A 19,584-nucleotide genomic window follows, 5' to 3' on the forward strand; every position below is an offset into this window, starting at 1 on the left:
GGTGAATGGCTGCAGTGTGTGATACCAGAGACACTAACCTACATCAACATATAGATAGTTTCAAAAAGTCGATCGCAACACTGAAGACCTGCCCTTGTCAGTTGGGAAATACTTGTAACGAGACTGCACTTTTCTGCTGCCAGCCTCTGAACCTCTGTCTGTCTCCGTCCCACCTACAGGCGTGGCTGCCCAGCATGAGCCTGCTGGAGGTGATACAGCGGGAGAGCGGCCAGCGCAAGATCCCCAAGCCCGTCATCTCGTCGACCGGCCGAGTGCAGCCTGCTGCCAGGTGAGTCGGCGCCTCGCAGCCTGCTGCGGCACGACACTGCTCGCTACAGTTACTGCCGCTGGCAGCACCGGGGAGGACAGCGAGTAGTGAAATTTTACTTGTGTGACTCCAGCATAGTGGGAATAATACGTGGATAGGTCTAAAGGTGATTTGTGGACAACCAGTGACACACAGGTCGCATCTATCCTTCAATTGTCTTCAATATTACCTTCAGATCATCCAGACAACAAAACAGTATTTTCCAAAACAGCATGTAAATGACTTCAAGACTATACATATATGCATGAAAAAGTCAAGCTTAACTGCAAAAGATACATAATGTGGTATCTTGAACAGAATGACCTCCTCAGTGTCAACCAGCACAGGTTCCAAAAACATCGACCGTGTGAAACCCAGCTCGCACTTTTCTCACATGACATACTGAATGATTTGGATTGAGGCAGTTGGGTAGATGCAGTATTTCTCGATTTCCGAAAAGCATTTGACTCAGTACCGTACCTATGCTTATTGTCAGAATTACAATCGTATGAGGTATCGAGTGAAATTTGTGACTGGATTGTGAACTTTTTTATAGAAATGACACAGTATGTTATCTTGGATGGTGAGTCCTCTTCAGATGTAGAAGTAACTTCAGGTGTGCCCCATAGATGTGTGTTGGGACCCTTGCTGTTTCTATTGTTTATTAATGACCTTGTAGACAATATTAATAGTAACCAAAGACTTTTTTATATGATACAGTTATTGTGTGAAAGGAGCTGCATAACTATTCAGTCAGATCCTGATAAAATTTCAAAGTGGTGCAGAGATTGGCAACTTGCTTTACATGTTCAGAAATTTAAAATTGTGCATGCCACAAAATGAAAAAATATAGTATCCTATGACTATAATATCAGTAAGTCACTACTGGAATGGGCCAACTCGTACACTTTGTGTGGATATTAAATGGAATGATCACGTAGGCTCAATTGGGGGTAACACAGGTAGTAGACTTTCATTTATTTGTTGAATACTAGGTAAGTGCAATCAGTCTACAAAAGAGAGTAGTCTTGCAGACTACTCACGTGACCCATCCTACAACATTGCTCAAGTGTGTGGGACCCATACCAAATTGGACTCTTGAAGATAGACGTAAACTGTCCAGAGAAAATCTGTTAACAAAACCAGAGATTGCACCTCAGACCTTTGGATCTGTGGACCGGTACTTAACCACTGAGCCATACAAGCACACAAGCCTTGTGAAACTGGACACGTCAGACCGAATAAAACTGTTACTGCCATCAGCAAATGAACTGTCACATTTCATAACAGTTTAGTAGCTCAGTGTTAAAAACTGTATAGTACAAGGTCTACACATGTTGCTGATAACACTTTCAACAGTCCCTGACAAAGTGCCTACAGTTATATAAATGTTATTAACTGGCCACAATGGGAAAATTATTTGAATGCCAGGCATCACCTGGGGTACACTTAACCCTTTTCACGGCATGTAGACCTCTGTGGCACACGCAGGAAGTTAAAGGGGTTGTATTGTCAACACTGGAGGTCACGAGAGCCTCGAGAGCCAACATTAATACATTTCAATTACTTGTTGAGTTACTGGTGTAACTGTTGCAGCCTCAGCTGTTTAAAGGTATGATAAAACTTTGTTTTTCCTCTGAATAAGAGGCTCAGGCAGTTCTGTGACTGTAGGCTGCAGATTCCTTGACTTGCGCCATCGGGTGGTGAGTTTCCAGGTTCCACTTAACAGGTCACATTGCTTACATAGGGATTGTGAGCATAAAATCAGAATAATTACAACACCCATGCACTCATTCAATCTGTCAATCTTCCCGTGCTCTGTACGTGAATGGAATTGGAAGAGAGCCTAATTAATGCTGTTGTGGAATGTACCATCTACCATGCACATCACAGTGGGTTGCACAGTATAGATGTAGATGAACGGTGATACAACAATGTTTGTTATATATAATCTTGACGTGGTTTATATGCTAGTTTGCAAACTACTGTTTTGTCCATCCAGAAATTGGGTTCAGGTAACATATCAATAAAATGAAAAAGTGAACCTTTGAAATTTGACTGTTTCCATATCACACTGTACTTTTGATTTTATGCGCTAGGAGTGGTGCTGTGACATCAGTCACAAGATGGTGTGGCCCGCAACCTGAAGTAAGTATATGAATGAGGCCTGTGGGTCACCAAAGGTTGCCCACAGCTGGCATAGAGAGTGGTGGGAGAGCTGGACATTTGTAAGAAAAGAGGAGAGTTGAGTCCAAGCTAGTGAAATAAAATTCCTAAGAATTATGTTACGGGAAACTAAGAGTAAGTTAATATGGATATGACACGTAAAGACAATGGAAGATAAAAGAATAAAAATAGGATACTATGTGTTTTTCATTTTGTGGCATGCACAATTTTAAATTTCTGAACATTTAAAGCAAGTTGCCAATCTCTGTGCCACTTTGAAATTCTATCAGGACCTGACTGAATATTTATGCAGATCCTTTCACGCAATAACTGAATCATCTGCAAAAGTCTTTGGTTACTATTAAGGGGGTAGGACATCAAACGGGACGACTTGGAGCAGGAGAGACACCACAGGAATTTTTAACTTCCACTGTCTATACTTTTAAAAATAAATTCATAAAACTTTCTCAGAATGACCAGAAAGGATTCAGGATTTACACTTATAGTGGTGGAAGTTCAAAAATATAAGAAAATAATTTATTTTTTTACATTTGTATTTCACCTTTTTTTCACTTACCATTGGCTGCATTTGTTGCTATAGGTACACTTTTCTTCATAAGTAGGAGAGGTTCTTCGATTAATTTTGCACAGCATACAAACCATACTTACAGGTGTATGAAACTCTAGAATTTTCCAAATATATTAAAAACTGTGGTAAAAATTGAGATAATTAACTATAGTATTTGAGTTTTTTCTAAACATAAAGTTTAAAATGTAACAGCACATTCATTTTTTCATAAATTAAATAATTTCTAGAGTTTCATACGCCTGTAAGTATGGTTTGTATGCTGTGCAAAATTCATCGAAGAATCTGTCTTACTTATGAAGAAACGTGTACCTATAGCAACAAACGCAGCCAATAGACGATGAACTTTCACATGTAAAAAAATTTATTTGTTTATTTATTTATTTTTATTTTTTAACTTCCACTGCTATGATTGTGAATCCTGAATCCTTCCTGGTCGTGCTGACAAAGTTTTATGAATTTATTCGTAAAAGTATAGACACTGGAAATTAAAATGTCCTGTGGTGTCTCTCCTGCTCCAAGACGGCCCGTTTGACGTCCTACCCCCCTTAATATTGTCTACCTAGTTTCAGAGCAAGAGGGAGAGCCAGAGTTAGATGGATTGACTCGATCCAGACTACTATTAGAAGAGTGAATCTGGACTGGAACAAAACAGTTCTAGAGAAGAATAGTGGGAAGATGGAGGAAAGTGGAGAAGTACCATAAATGTCCCAACTTTGCCCGATGCTGAATAAAAGGAAATGGACACTGATGAGAGAGTGCGTAATTTAGTGTGCGAAACTGCCACACCTGACAAAGTGGGTCTAACCCGGCAGCGTGACGAGTCAAAATGAACTCGGATGACAGACAGCAGTACATAATTTCATGTTGCATCAAATCTGTGCCAGAGTTCATCAGTCGTAGCGGTCGGCAAATCGTGGTACGTCAGTCTTTCGACAACCCCGGACCAGATGTTTTCAGCATTTGAGAGACCTGCAGTAAGTGCTGTGCAGGGCAACTGTCAAACACTTTCTGTGTCGACGTAGTCAGGACAGCACGGGCAATGTGCAATCTCGCACTATCTTGTGGACAGATAAAGTCACAGAGACTTCGAACACTAGGCACGGCCTCCAGTCCTAAGGTGTCAGACATAAGGTAACAAATCCAGTCTGACAATGTTCTTTCTCTTTGAAGTCTCCACATGTGGAGATGTACAGCATAATGCTCTGCACTGAACCGGAACTTGTCTGAAAAGAAGACAACGTGTCTCTGCCCCCACTGCCAGGGGAAGCCACAACAGACCCTGTGCAGACATGATGTGATGCTCTGGATGGACACTGTCACTCTGTGGGGTGATTACAAAAATGGACTGGGTCCTTTGGTCCAACTAAACCTATCATTGACTGGAAATGGTTACGTTTAGCTACTTGGAGACCATTTGCAGCCAATCATGGACTTGATGTTCCTGAACGGCGATGGAATTTTTGCGGATTGCAATACACCGTGTCACCAGCCCACAATTGTTCACCACTGGTTTGAAGAATGCTGTGGCCAATCCAAGCTAATGATTTATTCACCCAGAGTGTCCGACATGAATACATCCGACATTTATGGGATATAATGTAGAGGTCAGTTCCTGCACAATATCCAGCACCAGCAACACTTCAGCAGTTACGCACAGCTTTAGACGTAGCATGACTTAATATTTCTGCAAGGGACTTCCAGTGATTTATCAAGTCCATGCCACGTCAAGTTGCTCCACTGGTGGTGGTCTGACATGATATTAGTAGCTATTCCATGACTTTTATTGCCTTAGTGTATGTCCGTCCACTTGAGCTTTCTGAACAGTGCTACCAGAGGCTCCTCCTTGTGGTATGTGGGGATAGATTGCTACATCTCTTGTTGAAGGGTAGGCTGCAGCCCTGCACTGTATGCATGCCTCTGATGCGCCTATTATGGAATGGAGAAACGTGTGTTCGTTGCTTAGTAATTGGACAACAAAGAGAATGGAGGATACAGTGTGAAATGCTTGGATTAAAAAGACATTCAGACAGAGGTGTAGTCTTTTGCCTTTATTACTCAATCTATACATTTAAGAATCAATGAACCGAAATAAAATAAAGGTTCAGGAGTTGGATTAAAATTCAGGATGAAAGTATACACACTATGTGATCAAAAGTATCTAGACACCTGGCTGAAAATGACTTAAAAGTTCGTGACGCTCTCCATCGGCAATCCTGGAATTCGATGTGGTGTTGGCCCCACGCTTAGCCTTGATGACAGCTTCCATTCTCGCAGGCATACTTTCGATCAGGTGCTTGAAGGTTTCTTGGAGAATGGCAGCCCATTCTTCACGGAGTGCTGTCCTGAGGAGAGGTATTGATGTCGGTCGGGGAGGCTTGGCAAAAAATGGGTGTTCCAAAACATGCCAAAGGTGTTCTGTAGGATTCAGGTGAGGACTCTGTGCAGGCCAGTCAATTACAGGGATGTTACTGTCGTGTAACCACTCCGCCACAGGCCGTGCATTATGAACAGGTGCTCGATCGTGTTGAAAGATGCAATCGCCATCGCTGAATTGCTGTTCAACAGTGGGAAGAAAGAAGGTGCTTAAAACATAAATGAAGCCTGTGCTCTGATACTATCACACAAAACAACATGGGGTGCAAGCCTCTCCGTGAAAACACGATGACACCGTAATACCACCACCTCCGAAATTTTACTGTTGGCACTACACACACTGGCAGATGACGTTCACCGGGCATTCGCCATAACCACACCTTGCCATCGGATCGCCACATTGTGTACCGTGATTCGTCACTCCACACAACGCTTTTCCATTGCTCAGTCATCAATTTTTACGCTCCTTACACCAAGTAGGGCATCGTTTGGCATTTACTGGCGCGTTGTGTGCCTTATGAGCAGCCGCTCGACCGTGAAATCAAAGTTGTATCACCTCCCACCTAACTGTCGTAGTACTTGCAGTGGATCCTGATGCAGTTTGGAATTCCTGTGTGATGGTCTGGAGAGATGTCTGCCTATTACACATTACGACCCTCTTCAACTGTCGGTGGTCTCTGCCAGTCAACAGACGATGTCGGCCTGTAGTTTTTGTACTGTACGTGTCCCTTCACGTTTCCACTTCACTATCACATCCAACACAGTGAACCTAGGGATATTTAGGAGTGTGGAAATCTCGTGTACAGACGTATGACACAAGTGATACCCAATCACCTGACCACATTTGAAGTTGTGAGTTCCGCCGGGCACCCAATTCTGCTCCCTCATGATGTCTAATGACTACTGAGGTCTCTGATATGCAGTGCCTGGCAGCAGGCGCAGCACAAGGCACCTAATATGAAAAACGTATGTTTTTGGGGGTGTCCTGATACTTTTGATCACATAGTGTATGTCAGTGATGAGACTCAATGGTGAGATATCTACCCTCAGTGAAAGTGAAGAGGAATTGCAGGACCAGCTGAATGGAATGAGCAGTCTAGTGAGCACCTGCCATGAATTGAGAGTAAACTGAAGAATGAGGAAAGTAAAAAGTATTAGCGATTATCTTAACATCCACGTTGTTGTTATTGTTGTTGTGGTCTTCAGTCCTGAGACTGGTTTGATGCAGCTCTCCGTGCTACTCTATCCTGTGCAAGCTTCTTCCTCTCACAGTACCTACTGCAGCCTACATCCTTCTGAATCTGCTTAGTGTATTCATCTCTTGGTCTCCCTCTACAATTTTTACCCTCCACGCTGCCCTCCAGTACTAAATTGGTGATCCCTTGATGCCTCAGAACATGTCCTACCAACCGATCCCTTTTTCTAGTCAAGTTGTGCCACAAACTCCTCTTCTCCCCAATTCTATTCAATACCTCCTCATTAGTTATGTGATCTACCCATCTAATCTTCAGCATTCTTCTGTAGCACCACATTTCGAAAGCTTCTATTCTCTTCTTGTACAAACTATTTATCGTCCATGTTTCACTTCCATGCATGGCTACACTCCATACAATCGACGTTGTGGACAGCAAAATTGACAGAGTGGAAGAATTCTGCTACCTTGGAAACAAATAACACATGATGGGCACATGGACATCAAAAGCAGATTGGCAGAAGCAAAGCAGGCATTGCTGACTGAGAGAGGTCTGCTAGTACCAGACTTCGGTGGTTAACTGAGGGAAAAACTTTTGAAAATGTATGTTAGGAGTGCAGCATCGTACAGTAGTGAATCACGGATTGTGAGAAAATCAGAAATGAAGAGAATCAAAGCATTTGAAATGTAGTACTATAGTAGGATGTTGAAAATTAGGTGGACTAGTAGGATAAATAATCAGGAAGTTCCCTTCAGAACTGTGGAAGAAAGTTAAAAATGGTAAACACTGACAAGAAGACAGAACAGGAGGATAGAACATTTGTTAAGAACATGTAGAATAACTTCTGTTGTACTTAAGGGAGCTCTACAGAGGGAAAAACTGTAGGGGAAGGCAGAGAGTGGACTACATCCAACAAATAATTAAGGACATATGGTGAAGTACTATTTTGAGGTGAGTGAGTTGACATGAGAGGAATTCATGGCAGGTCGCTTTGAACCAGTCGGAAGACTGACGACTCGAGAAAAATACAGGTAAGTAAATGCGAGTAGGGCTTGTGCATTGATGGTTCTATACAAACTTAATTACCTATATAGGTAGTTTGTCCATCCTGCGAATGTAGAATCTCAAAGATTTTTGCCTATTATCGATATCAATACTGGCATGATATTGGTCCTGGGAATTCCAGTACTTTCTAAATCAATTCCTAGATAATTTTCAGGTTTTCTTTTTCCCCTCACTTGTACAGTAGAACCTTACTTCTTGCCAAATTTCATGATCCTATGTCAACAAGAAGTACCCTATATGTTTTGATGAGTGAGTCTGCAAATATCAAAAGATGACATAAATGGTTGTGTCTTTTAATTGCATTCACTTAGAAGCTTAAAGGGACCATAGACCGTAGTATCTGGCATGAATTTCAACTTGATAAGTCCACCAGTTCCTGAGAAAAAGGGGACTATGGAGTCAGACCAACCTGTAAGTACTTTGTTTTTACTGAGTGACGTACGGCACGATAAAAAAAAAATAAAAATAAATAAAAATAAAAATAAAAAAAAAAACAGAGAAAAGTCTGACTCAGGCTTGTTCTGACAGTGGAGGCAGCTGCTCTCAATTGGTGAGTAGTTTGGGGTAGAGTGATGGTCTGGCACAAATTCTGAATTGTCACAAGACACAGTGTATGTCCAGCATTTACAACTGGTTCTCACAGCTATCATTTAATTGCAGTATGTTTAATTCTATGCGTATAAATTATACGAGCTGTAATGAAGAGGTACAACCAAGAGAATTTCAATGCGGACCTCTGTGTATCAAAATGCGCACAGAATAAAGGATTAAAGCTTAATCCATCAAAACCCAAGCTGTCCTTGTTGTCCATTGTAGGCTCATTAGCCACAAATATCAGGAATGAGGCACACACAAATTCCACTCCCTCAGTAAAGAGTCTTTGAATAATAATAGATGAGAACCTAAAATGAGATGAGCACTTAGCTGCAATTTTCAAGAAGTTATTAGCAACCGTCCAAACCCTACAAAGATGCAAAAAGATCATCCCTTTCGACCTGAAAAAGAAACTTATACACATACTTGTACTTCAAGTTGCCAGTTACAACGATGTTACTGTACAAGATCTTTTAATAATAATAATAATAATAATAATAATAATAATAATAATAAGGAACACTTCTGGAGCAACATACGGTCAAACCCGATACAACATAACAGGCATGCACGGTGGATACAAGCAGAAACAGACACATACAAGATGATACCACAAATGCCTGAAGTAGTAATTTTGCAACATGAAGTCACCCAAGCAATTAATTCTACTCACAATTTGAAAGCCCCTGGAAAAGATAAAATAGCAAATTTCTGGCTAAAGAAGTTCACCTCAACACATTCACATCTAACTAAATTATTTAACAGTTACATTGCAGACCCATACACATTCCCTGATACACTTACACAAGGAATAACTTATCTGAAACCTAAAGATCAAGCAGACACAGCAAATCCAGCTAAATATCGCCCCATAACATGCCTACCAACGATATACAAAATATTAACTTCAGTCATTACACAGAAATTAATGACACATACAACACAGAACAAAATTATAAATGAAGAACAAAAAGGCTGTTGCAAAGGAGCACAAGGATGTAAAGAGCAACTGATAATAGATGCAGAGGTGACATATCAAGCTAAAACTAAACAAAGGTCACTACACTATGCATACATTGATTACCAAAAGCTTTTGATAGTGTACCCCACTCATGGTTACTACAAATATTGGAAATATACAAAGTAGATCCTAAATTGATACAGTTCCTAAACATAGTAATGAAAAATTGGAAAACCACACTTAATATCCAAACAAATTTAAATATCACATCACAGCCAATACAGATTAAGTGTGGAATATACCAAGGAGACTCATTAAGTCCTTTCCGGTTCTGCCTTGCTCTGAACCCACTATCCAACATGCTAAATAATACAAATTGTTGTTGTTGTTGTGGTCTTCAGTCCTGAGACTGGTTTGATGCAGCTCTCCATGCTACTCTATCCTGTGCAAGCTTCTTCATCTCCCAGTACCTACTGCAACCAACATCCTTCTGAATCTGCTTAGTGTATTCATCTCTTGGTCTCCCTCTACGATTTTTACCCTCCACGCTGCCCTCCAATGCTAAATTTGTGATCCCTTGATGCCTCAAAACATGTCCTACCAACCGATCCCTTCTTCTAGTCAAGTTGTGCCACAAACTTCTATTCTCCCCAATCTTATTCAATACCTCCTCATTAGTTACGTGATCTACCCACCTTATCTTCAGCATTCTTCTGTAGCACCACATTTCGAAAGCTTCTATTCTCTTCTTGTCCAAACTGGTTATCGTCCATGTTTCACTTCCATACATGGCTACACTCCATACAAATACTTTCAGAAACGACTTCCTGACACTTAAATCTATACTCGATGTTAACAAATTTCTCTTCTTCAGAAACGATTTCCTTGCCATTGCCAGTCTACATTTTATATCCTCTCTACTTCGACCATCATCAGTTATTTTACTCCCTAAATAGCAAAACTCCTTTACTACTTTAAGTGTCTCATTTCCTAATCTAATCCCCTCAGCATCACCCGATTTAATTTGACTACATTCCATTATCCTCGTTTTGCTTTTGTTTATGTTCATCTTATATCCTCCTTTCAAGACACTGTCCATTCCGTTCAACTGCTCTTCCAAGTCCTTTGCTGTCTCTGACAGAATTACAATGTCATCGGCGAACCTCAAAGTTTTTACTTCTTCTCCATGAATTTTAATACCTACTCTGAATTTTTCTTTTGTTTCCTTTACTGCTTGCTCAATATACAGATTGAATAACATCGAGGAGAGGCTACAACCCTGTCTCACTCCTTTCCCAACCACTGCTTCCCTTTCATACCCCTCGACTCTTATAACTGCCATCTGGTTTCTGTACAAATTGTAAATAGCCTTTCGTTCCCTGTATTTTACCCCTGCCACCTTCAGAATTTGAAAGAGAGTATTCCAGTTAACGTTGTCAAAAGCTTTCTCTAAGTCTACAAATGCTAGAAACGTAGGTTTGCCTTTTCTTAATCTTTCTTCTAAGATAAGTCATAAGGTTAGTATTGCCTCACGTGTTCCAACATTTCTACGGAATCCAAACTGATCTTCCCCGAGGTCCGCTTCTACCAGTTTTTCCATTCATCTGTATTATGGATACAATATTACTGGAACATACCCTCACAAAATCACACATTTACTATACATGGATGATCTAAAACTACTGGCAGCAACAAATCAGCAACTCAACCAATTACTAAAGATAACAGAAGTATTCAGCAATGATATAAATATGGCTTTTGGAACAGACAAATGTAAGAAGAATAGCATAGTCAAGGGAAAACACACTAAACAGGAAGATTACATACTGGATAACCACAGCAACTGCATAGAAGCGATGGAAAAAACAGATGCCTATAAATATCTAGGATACAGACAAAAAATAGGAATAGACAATACAAATATTAAAGAAGAACTAAAAGAAAAATATAGACAAAGACTACCAAAAATACTGAAAACAGAATTGACAGCAAGAAACAAGACAAAAGCTATAAATACTTACGCTATACCAATATTGACCTACTCATTTGGAGTAGTGAAATGGAGTAGCACAGACCTACAAGCACTCAATACACTTACACGATCACAATGCCACAAATATAGAATACATCACATACATTCAGCAACAGAAAGATTCACATTAAGCAGAAAGGAAGGAGGAAGGGGATTTATCGACATAAAAAACCTACGTTATGGACAGGTAGACAATTTAAGAAAATTCTTTATAGAACGAGCAGAAACTAGCAAAATACACAAAGCAATCACTCATATAAATACATCGGCTACACCACTACAATTTCATAACCACCTCTACAACCCTTTAGATCACATAACATCAACAGATACGAAGAAAGTAAATTGGAAGGGGAAGGCACTACATGGCAAGCACCCGTATCATCTAACACAGCCACACATCGATCAAGACGCATCCAGCACATGGCTAAGAAAAGGCAATACACACTCCTGGAAATGTAAAAAAGAACACATTGACACCGGTGTGTCAGACCCACCATACTTGCTCCGGACACTGCGAGAGGGCTGTACAAGCAATGATCACACGCACGGCACAGCGGACACACCAGGAACCGCGGTGTTGGTCGTCGAATGGCGCTAGCTGCGCAGCATTTGTGCACCGCCGCCGTCAGTGTCAGCCAGTTTGCCGTGGCATACGGAGCTCCATCGCAGTCTGTAACACTGGTAGCATGCCGCGACAGCGTGGACGTGAACCATATGTGCAGTTGACGGACTTTGAGCGAGGGCGTATAGTGGGCATGCGGGAGGCCGGGTGGACGTACCGCCGAATTGCTCAACACGTGGGGCGTGAGGTCTCCACAGTACATCGATGTTGTCGCCAGTGGTCGGCGGAAGGTGCACGTGCCCGTCGACCTGGGACCGGACCGCAGCGACGCACGGATGCACGCCAAGACCGTAGGATCCTACGCAGTGCTGTAGGGGACCGCACCGCCACTTCCCAGCAAATTAGGGACACTATTGCTCCTGGGGTATCGGCGAGGACCATTCGCAACCGTCTCCATGAAGCTGGGCTACGGTCCCACACACTGTTAGGCCGTCTTCCGCTCACGCCCCAACATCGTGCAGCCCGCCTCCAGTGGTGCCGCGACAGGCGTGAATGGAGGGACGAATGGAGACGTGTCGTCTTCAGCGATGAGAGTCGCTTCTGCCTTGGTGCCAATGATGGTCGTACGCGTGTTTGGCGCCGTGCAGGTGAGCGCCACAATCAGGACTGCATACGACCGAGGCACACAGGGCCAACACCCGGCATCATGGTGTGGGGAGCGATCTCCTACACTGGCCGTACACCACTGGTGATCGTCGAGGGGACACTGAATAGTGCACGGTACATCCAAACTGTCATCGAACCCATCGTTCTACCATTCCTAGACCGGCAAGGGAACTTGCTGTTCCAACAGGACAATGCACGTCCGCATGTATCCCGTGCCACCCAACGTGCTCTAGAAGGTGTAAGTCAACTACCCTGGCCAGCAAGATCTCCGGATCTGTCCCCCATTGAGCATGTTTGGGACTGGATGAAGCGTCGTCTCAAGCGGTCTCCACGTCCAGCACGAACGCTGGTCCAACTGAGGCGAAAGGTGGAAATGGCATGGCAAGCCGTTCCACAGGACTACATCCAGCATCTCTACGATCGTCTCCATGGGAGAATAGCAGCCTGCATTGCTGCGAAAGGTGGATATACACTGTACTAGTGCCGACATTGTGCATGCTCTGTTGCCTGTGTCTATGTGCCTGTGGTTCTGTCAGTGTGATCATGTGATGTATCTGACCCCAGGAATGTGTCAATAAAGTTTCCCCTTCCTGGGACAATGAATTCACGGTGTTCTTATTTCAATTTCCAGGAGTGTATACAGTGAGACGGAAGGATTCATGATTGCAATACAGGATCAAACAATAAACACCAGATATTACAGCAAGCATATTATTAAAGATCCCAATACCACAACAGGTAAATGCAGACTTTGCAAACAACAAATAGAAACAGTAGATCACATCACAAGCGGATGTACAATACTAGCAAATACCGAATACCCCAGAAGACATGACAATGTAGAAAAAATTATACATCAACAGCTTGCCTTACAACATAAACTTATAAAACAACACGTTCCCACATACAAGTATGCACCACAAAATGTACTGGAGAATGATGTATACAAATTATACTGGAACAGAACCATTATAACAGATAAAACAACACCACATAACAAACCTGACATCATACTCACCAATAAAAAGAAGAAATTAACACAACTATTCGAAATATCCATACCCGATACAACAAATATACAGGAGAAAAAATTGAAAAATACATCCAACTGGCTGAGGAAGTCAAGGACATGTGGCATCAGGATAAAGTTGACATTGTTGTTGTTGTTGTGGTCTTCAGTCCTGAGACTGGTTTGATGCAGCTCTCCATGATACTCTATCCTGTGCAAGCTTCTTCATCTCCCAGTACCTACTGCAACCTACATCCTTCTGAATCTGCTTAGTGTATTCATCTCTTGGTCTCCCTCTACGATTTTTACCCTCCACGCTGCCCTCCAATGCTAAATTTGTGATCCCTTGATGCCTCAAAACATGTCCTACCAACCGATCCCTTCTTCTAGTCAAGTTGTGCCACAAACTTCTATTCTCCCCAATCCTATTCAATACCTCATCATTAGTTACGTGATCTACCCACCGTATCTTCAGCATTCTTCTGTAGCACCACATTTCAAAAGCTTCTATTCTCTTCTTGTCCAAACTGGTTATCGTCCATGTTTCACTTCCATACATGGCTACACTCCATACAAATACTTTCAGAAACGACTCCCTGACACTTAAATCTATACTCGATGTTAACAAATTTCTCTTCTTCAGAAACGATTTCCTTGCCATTGCCAGTCTACATTTTATATCCTCTCTACTTTGACCACCATCAGTTATTTTGCTCCCCAAATAGCAAAACTCCTTTACTACTTTAAGTGTCTCATTTCCTAATCTAATCCCCTCAGCATCACCCGATTTAATTCGACTACATTCCATTATCCTCGTTTTGCTTTTGTTGATGTTCATCTTATATCCACCCTTCAAGACACCGTCCATTCCGTTCAACTGCTCTTCCAAGTCCTTTGCTGTCTCTGACAGAATTACAATGTCATCGGCGAACCTCAAAGTTTTTACTTCTTCTCCATGAATTTTAATACCTACTCCGAATTTTTCTTTTGTTTCCTTTACTGCTTGCTCAATATACAGATTGAATAACATCAGGGAGAGGCTACAACCCTGTCTCACTCCTTTCCCAACCACTGCTTCCCTTTCATGCCCCTCGACTCTTATAACTGCCATCTGGTTTCTGTACAAATTGTAAATAGCCTTTCGCTCCCTGTATTTTACCCCTGCCACCTTCAGAATTTGAAAGAGAGTATTCCAGTTAACGTTGTCAAAAGCTTTCTCTAAGTCTACAAATGCTAGAAACGTAGGTTTGCCTTTTCTTAATCTTTCTTCTAAGATAAGTCATAAGGTTAGTATTGCCTCACGTGTTCCAACATTTCTACGGAATCCAAACTGATCTTCCCCGAGGTCCGCTTCTACCAGTTTTTCCATTCGTCTGTAAAGAATTCGCATTAGTATTTTGCAGCTGTGACTTATTAAACTGATAGTTCGGTAATTTTCACATCTGTCAACACCTGCTTTCTTTGGGATTGGAATTATTATATTCTTCTTGAAGTCTGAGGGTATTTCGCCTGTCTCGTACATCTTGCTCACCAGATGGTAGAGTTTTGTCAGGAATGGCTTTCTCAAGGCTGTCAGTAGTTCTAATGGAATGTTGTCTACTCCCGGGGCCTTGTTTCGACTCAGGTCTTTCAGTGCTCTGTCAAACACTTCACGCAGTATCTTATCTCCCATTTCGTCTTCATCTACATCCTCTTCCATTTCTATAATATTGTCCTCAAGTACATCGCCCTTGTATAATCCCTCTATATACTCCTTCCACCTTTCTGCCTTCCCTTCTTTGCTTAGAACTGGGTTGCCATCTGAGCCCTTGATATTCATAAAAGTGGTTACCTTCTCTCCAAAGGTCTCTTTAATTTTCCTGTAGGCAGTACCTATCTTACCCCTAGTGAGACAAGCCTCTACATCCTTACATTTGTCCTCTAGCCATCCCTGCTTAGCCATTTTGCACTTCCTGTCGATCTCATTTTTGAGACCTTTGTATTCCTTTTTGCCTGCTTCATTTACTGCATTTTTATATTTTCTCCTTTCATCAATTAAATTCAATATTTCTTCTGTTACCCAGGGATTTCTATTAGCCCTCGTCTTTTTACGTACTTGATCCTCTGCTGCCTTCACTGCTTCATCCCTCAGAGCTACCCATTCTTCTTCTACTGTATTTCTTTCTCCCATTCCTGTCAATTGTTCCCTTATGCTCTCCCTGAAACTCTCTACAACCTCTGGTTCTTTCAGTTTATCGAGGTCCCATCTCCTTAAATTCCCACCTTTTTTCAGTTTCTTCAGTTTCAATCTGCAGTTCATAACCAATAGATTGTGGTCAGAATCCACGTCTGCCCCTGGAAATGTCTTACAATTTAAAACCTGATTCCTAAATCTCTGTCTTACCATTATATAATCTATCTGATACCTTTTAGTATCTCCAGGATTCTTCCAGGTATACAACCTTCTTTTATGATTCTTGAACCAAGTGTTAGCTATGATTAAGTTATGCTCTGTGCAAAATTCTACAAGGCGGCTTCCTCTTTCATTTCTTCCCCCCAATCCATATTCACCTACTATGTTTCCTTCTCTCCCTTTTCCTACTGACGATTTCCAGTCACCCATGACTATTAAATTTTCGTCTCCCTTCACTACCTGAATAATTTCTTTTATCTCGTCATACATTTCATCAATTTCTTCATCATCTGCAGAGCTAGTTGGCATATAAACTTGTACTACTGTAGTAGGCATGGGCTTTGTGTCTATCTTGGCCACAATAATGCGTTCACTATGCTGTTTGTAGTAGCTAACCCGCACTCCTATTTGTTTATTCATTATTAAACCTACTCCTGCACTACCCCTATTTGATTTTGTATTTATAACCCTGTAATCACCTGACCAAAAGTATTGTTCCTCCTGCCACCGAACTTCACTAATTCCCACTATATCTAACTTTAACCTATCCATTTCCCTTTTTAAATTTTCTAACCTACCTGCCCGATTAAGGGATCTGACATTCCACGCTCCAATCCGTAGAATGCCAGTTTTCTTTCTCCTGATAACGACGTCCTCTTGAGTAGTCCCCGCCCGGAGATCCGAATGGGGGACTATTTTACCTCCGGAATATTTTACCCAAGAGGACGCCATCATCATTTAATCATACAGTAAAGCTGCATGTCCTCGGGAAAAATTACGGCTGTAGTTTCCCCTTGCTTTCAGCCGTTCGCAGTACCAGCACAGCAAGGCCGTTTTGGTTATTGTTACAAGGCCAGATCAGTCAATCATCCAGACTGTTGCCCCTGCAACTACTGAAAAGGCTGCTGCCCCTCTTCAGGAACCACACGTTTGTCTGGCCTCTGAACAGATAGCCCTCCGTTGTGGTTGCACCTACGGTACGGCCATCTGTATCGCTGAGGCACGCAAGCCTCCCCACCAACGGCAAGGTTCATGGTTCATTATACCAATTATACTATCAACTACAGGAGTCATACCACACAATATCCACCAGTACATCAATGCCATACAGCTACATCCAAACTTATATATACATCTACAGAAATCCGTAATTATTGATACATTTTCAATTACCCGAAAGTTCCTAAATGCAATATAACATATACCGTACAGTTAAAAGGAAGTCACGCTTGATCAAGGTCTGCGTCACTTTCCATTTTTAACCAGACCTAAGGTCTGAGAAAGAAAGAAGATGATAATAATAGTAGTAGTAGTAGTAGTAGTAGTAGTGTGTAGTAGTAGTAGTAGTAGTAGTAGTAGTAGTAGTAGTAGTAGAAGTACAGGTAACATTAACCTTATTAGTTCTTAGTATTGATGTTTACATTGTTAGTAGATAGTGATATAACTTTTAATTCTACTTACCAAACAATGGAAAATCCAGGATGAAATGTAACAATACCAGAGAAGGGAAGTTGCTACTCACCATACAGCGGAGAGGAGATACTGATTCGCGATAGGCACAATAAAAAGATTCACACAATCGTAGCTTTCGGCCATTAAGGCCTTTGTCAGCAGTAGACACACATACGCGTGTGTGTATCTGTGTCTACTGCTGCCAAAGGCCTTAATGGCCGAAAGCTATGATTGTGTGAATCTTTTTATTGTGCTTATCATGACTCAGCATCTCTGCTATATGGTGAGTAGCAACTTAGCTTCTCTGGTATTGTTAATTCTACTTACGCTATTTTACACTATTTATCATGTAAAAATTGTCACTTCTTAAGTAACTATATTATGAAAAGGGTAGTTGCTACTCACCATATAGCGGACATGCTGAACCACAGATACGCACCCAAAAAGACCTTTTGGCAAACAAGGCCTTTATCAAAAGTAGACCACACACACACACACACACACACACACACACAGTGTCTGGCAGCTAAAGCCAGACTATGAGCAGCTGCACATGATGGGAGAGGCAACCAGGTGGGGTAAGGAGGAGGCTGGGGCGGAAAGGGGGAGGGATAGGAGGTGGAGGTAGCAGACAGTAAAGTGCTGCTAGTGGAAACGTGCAGGGATGAGGTGGAGAGAGGCTAGGGTAGCTGGTGCAATTGGGTGGTTAGATGGAGGGTGGGGTAGTGAGGTTAGCGGTGGTGTAGAGGAGAGAAGTAAAAAGACTTGCTGCATTGGTGGAATAGAGGACTGTGTAGTGCTGGAATGGGAACAGGGAGGGGGCTAGATGGGGAAGGACAATGACATATGAAGGTTGAGGCCAGAAGGGTTAGGGGAGTGTAAGATACTTTGTAGGGAGAGTTTCCGTCTGCACAGTTCAGGAAAATTGGTGAGGGCGAGAAGGATCTAGATGGCACAGGCTGTGAAGTAGTCATTGAAATGAAGAATGTCACTTTGGGCGATATGCTCAGCAACAGGGTGGTCCAGTTATCCCTCGGCCGCAATTTGTTAGTGGCCATTGATGTGGACAGACAGCTCGTTGGTTGTCATGCGTATGTAGAATGCAGCACAGTGGTTACAGCTTAGCTTGTAGATCACATGACTGTTTCCACAGGTAACCCTGCCTCTGACAGGATAGGTGATGTCTGCGACCAGACTGGAGTAGGTGACGGTGGGAGGATGTATGAGAGAGGTCTTGCATCTAGGTCTATTACAAGGATATGAGCCACGAGGCAAGGGCTCGAGAGCAGGGGCTATGTAGGGATGGACGAGGATATTGTGTAGGTTTGGCGGGTGGTTGGAATACCGCTGTGGGAGGGGTGGGGAGGATAGTGGGTAGGACATTCCTCATTTCGGGGCACGACAAGAGGTAGTCGAAACCCTGGCGGAGAATGTAATGCAGTTGCTCCAGTCCCGGACGGTAGTGGGTCGAGAGGGGAATTCTCCTCTGTGGCCAGGTAGTGGGTCATTGGGAGGTGGTGGATGACTGGGAAGATAAGGCACGGAAGATCTGTTTTTGTACAAGGTTCGGAGGGTAATTACGATCTGTACAAGTCCTCAGTGAGACCTGTCCCACACGTCCTCCTACCATCACCACCTACTCCAGTCCAGTCACAAACATCACCTATCCTATCAATTGCAGGGCTACCTGTGGAAGCAGTCGTGATCTACAAGCTAAGCTGTAACCACTGTGCTGCATTCTGTGTGGGCATGACAACCGACAAGCTGTCTGTTCCCTTGAACAGCCACCGACTAATTACGGTGGAGGAACAACTGGACTACCTAGCTGCTGAGCATACTGACCAACACAGTGTTCTTCATTTCAATGACTGCTTCACAGCCTGTGTCATCAGGATCCTTCCCACCAACACCAGCTTTTCTGAGTTGTGCAGGTGGGAACTCTCGCTGCAATATATCCTGCATTCCTGTAACCCTCCTGACCTCAACCTTCGTAAGTCATTGTCCTTATCCATCTGGCTCCTTTCCCATTTGCATTCCAGCACTACACAGCCCTCTATTCCACTAACACAGCCAGTCTTTTTACTTCTCTCCTTTCCGCTACCGCCCCCCTCAATCGCCCGCCTGCCTGCCATCTAACCACCCAACTGCACCAGCTGCCCTACCCTCTCTCCACCTCGTCCCTGCACACTCCCTACTCCCACTAGCAGCACTTTACTGTCC

General features: G+C 42.6%; 1 protein-coding gene across 1 annotated transcript in view; it reads left to right on the forward strand.

Annotated features, from left to right (window-relative positions):
- Window positions 1–19,584, forward strand: part of LOC126212713 (protein shuttle craft) — a 283,723-nt gene that overhangs the window by 254,706 nt on the left and 9,433 nt on the right. The window contains exon 19 of the mRNA XM_049940125.1: window positions 180–289. Within this exon, the coding sequence (XP_049796082.1) occupies window positions 180–289 (110 nt within the window). The remainder of the gene's footprint in view (window positions 1–179; window positions 290–19,584) is intronic.

The sequence above is a fragment of the Schistocerca nitens genome, chromosome 11, assembly GCF_023898315.1.
Source record: "Schistocerca nitens isolate TAMUIC-IGC-003100 chromosome 11, iqSchNite1.1, whole genome shotgun sequence".
NCBI lineage: Eukaryota > Metazoa > Arthropoda > Insecta > Orthoptera > Acrididae > Schistocerca > Schistocerca nitens.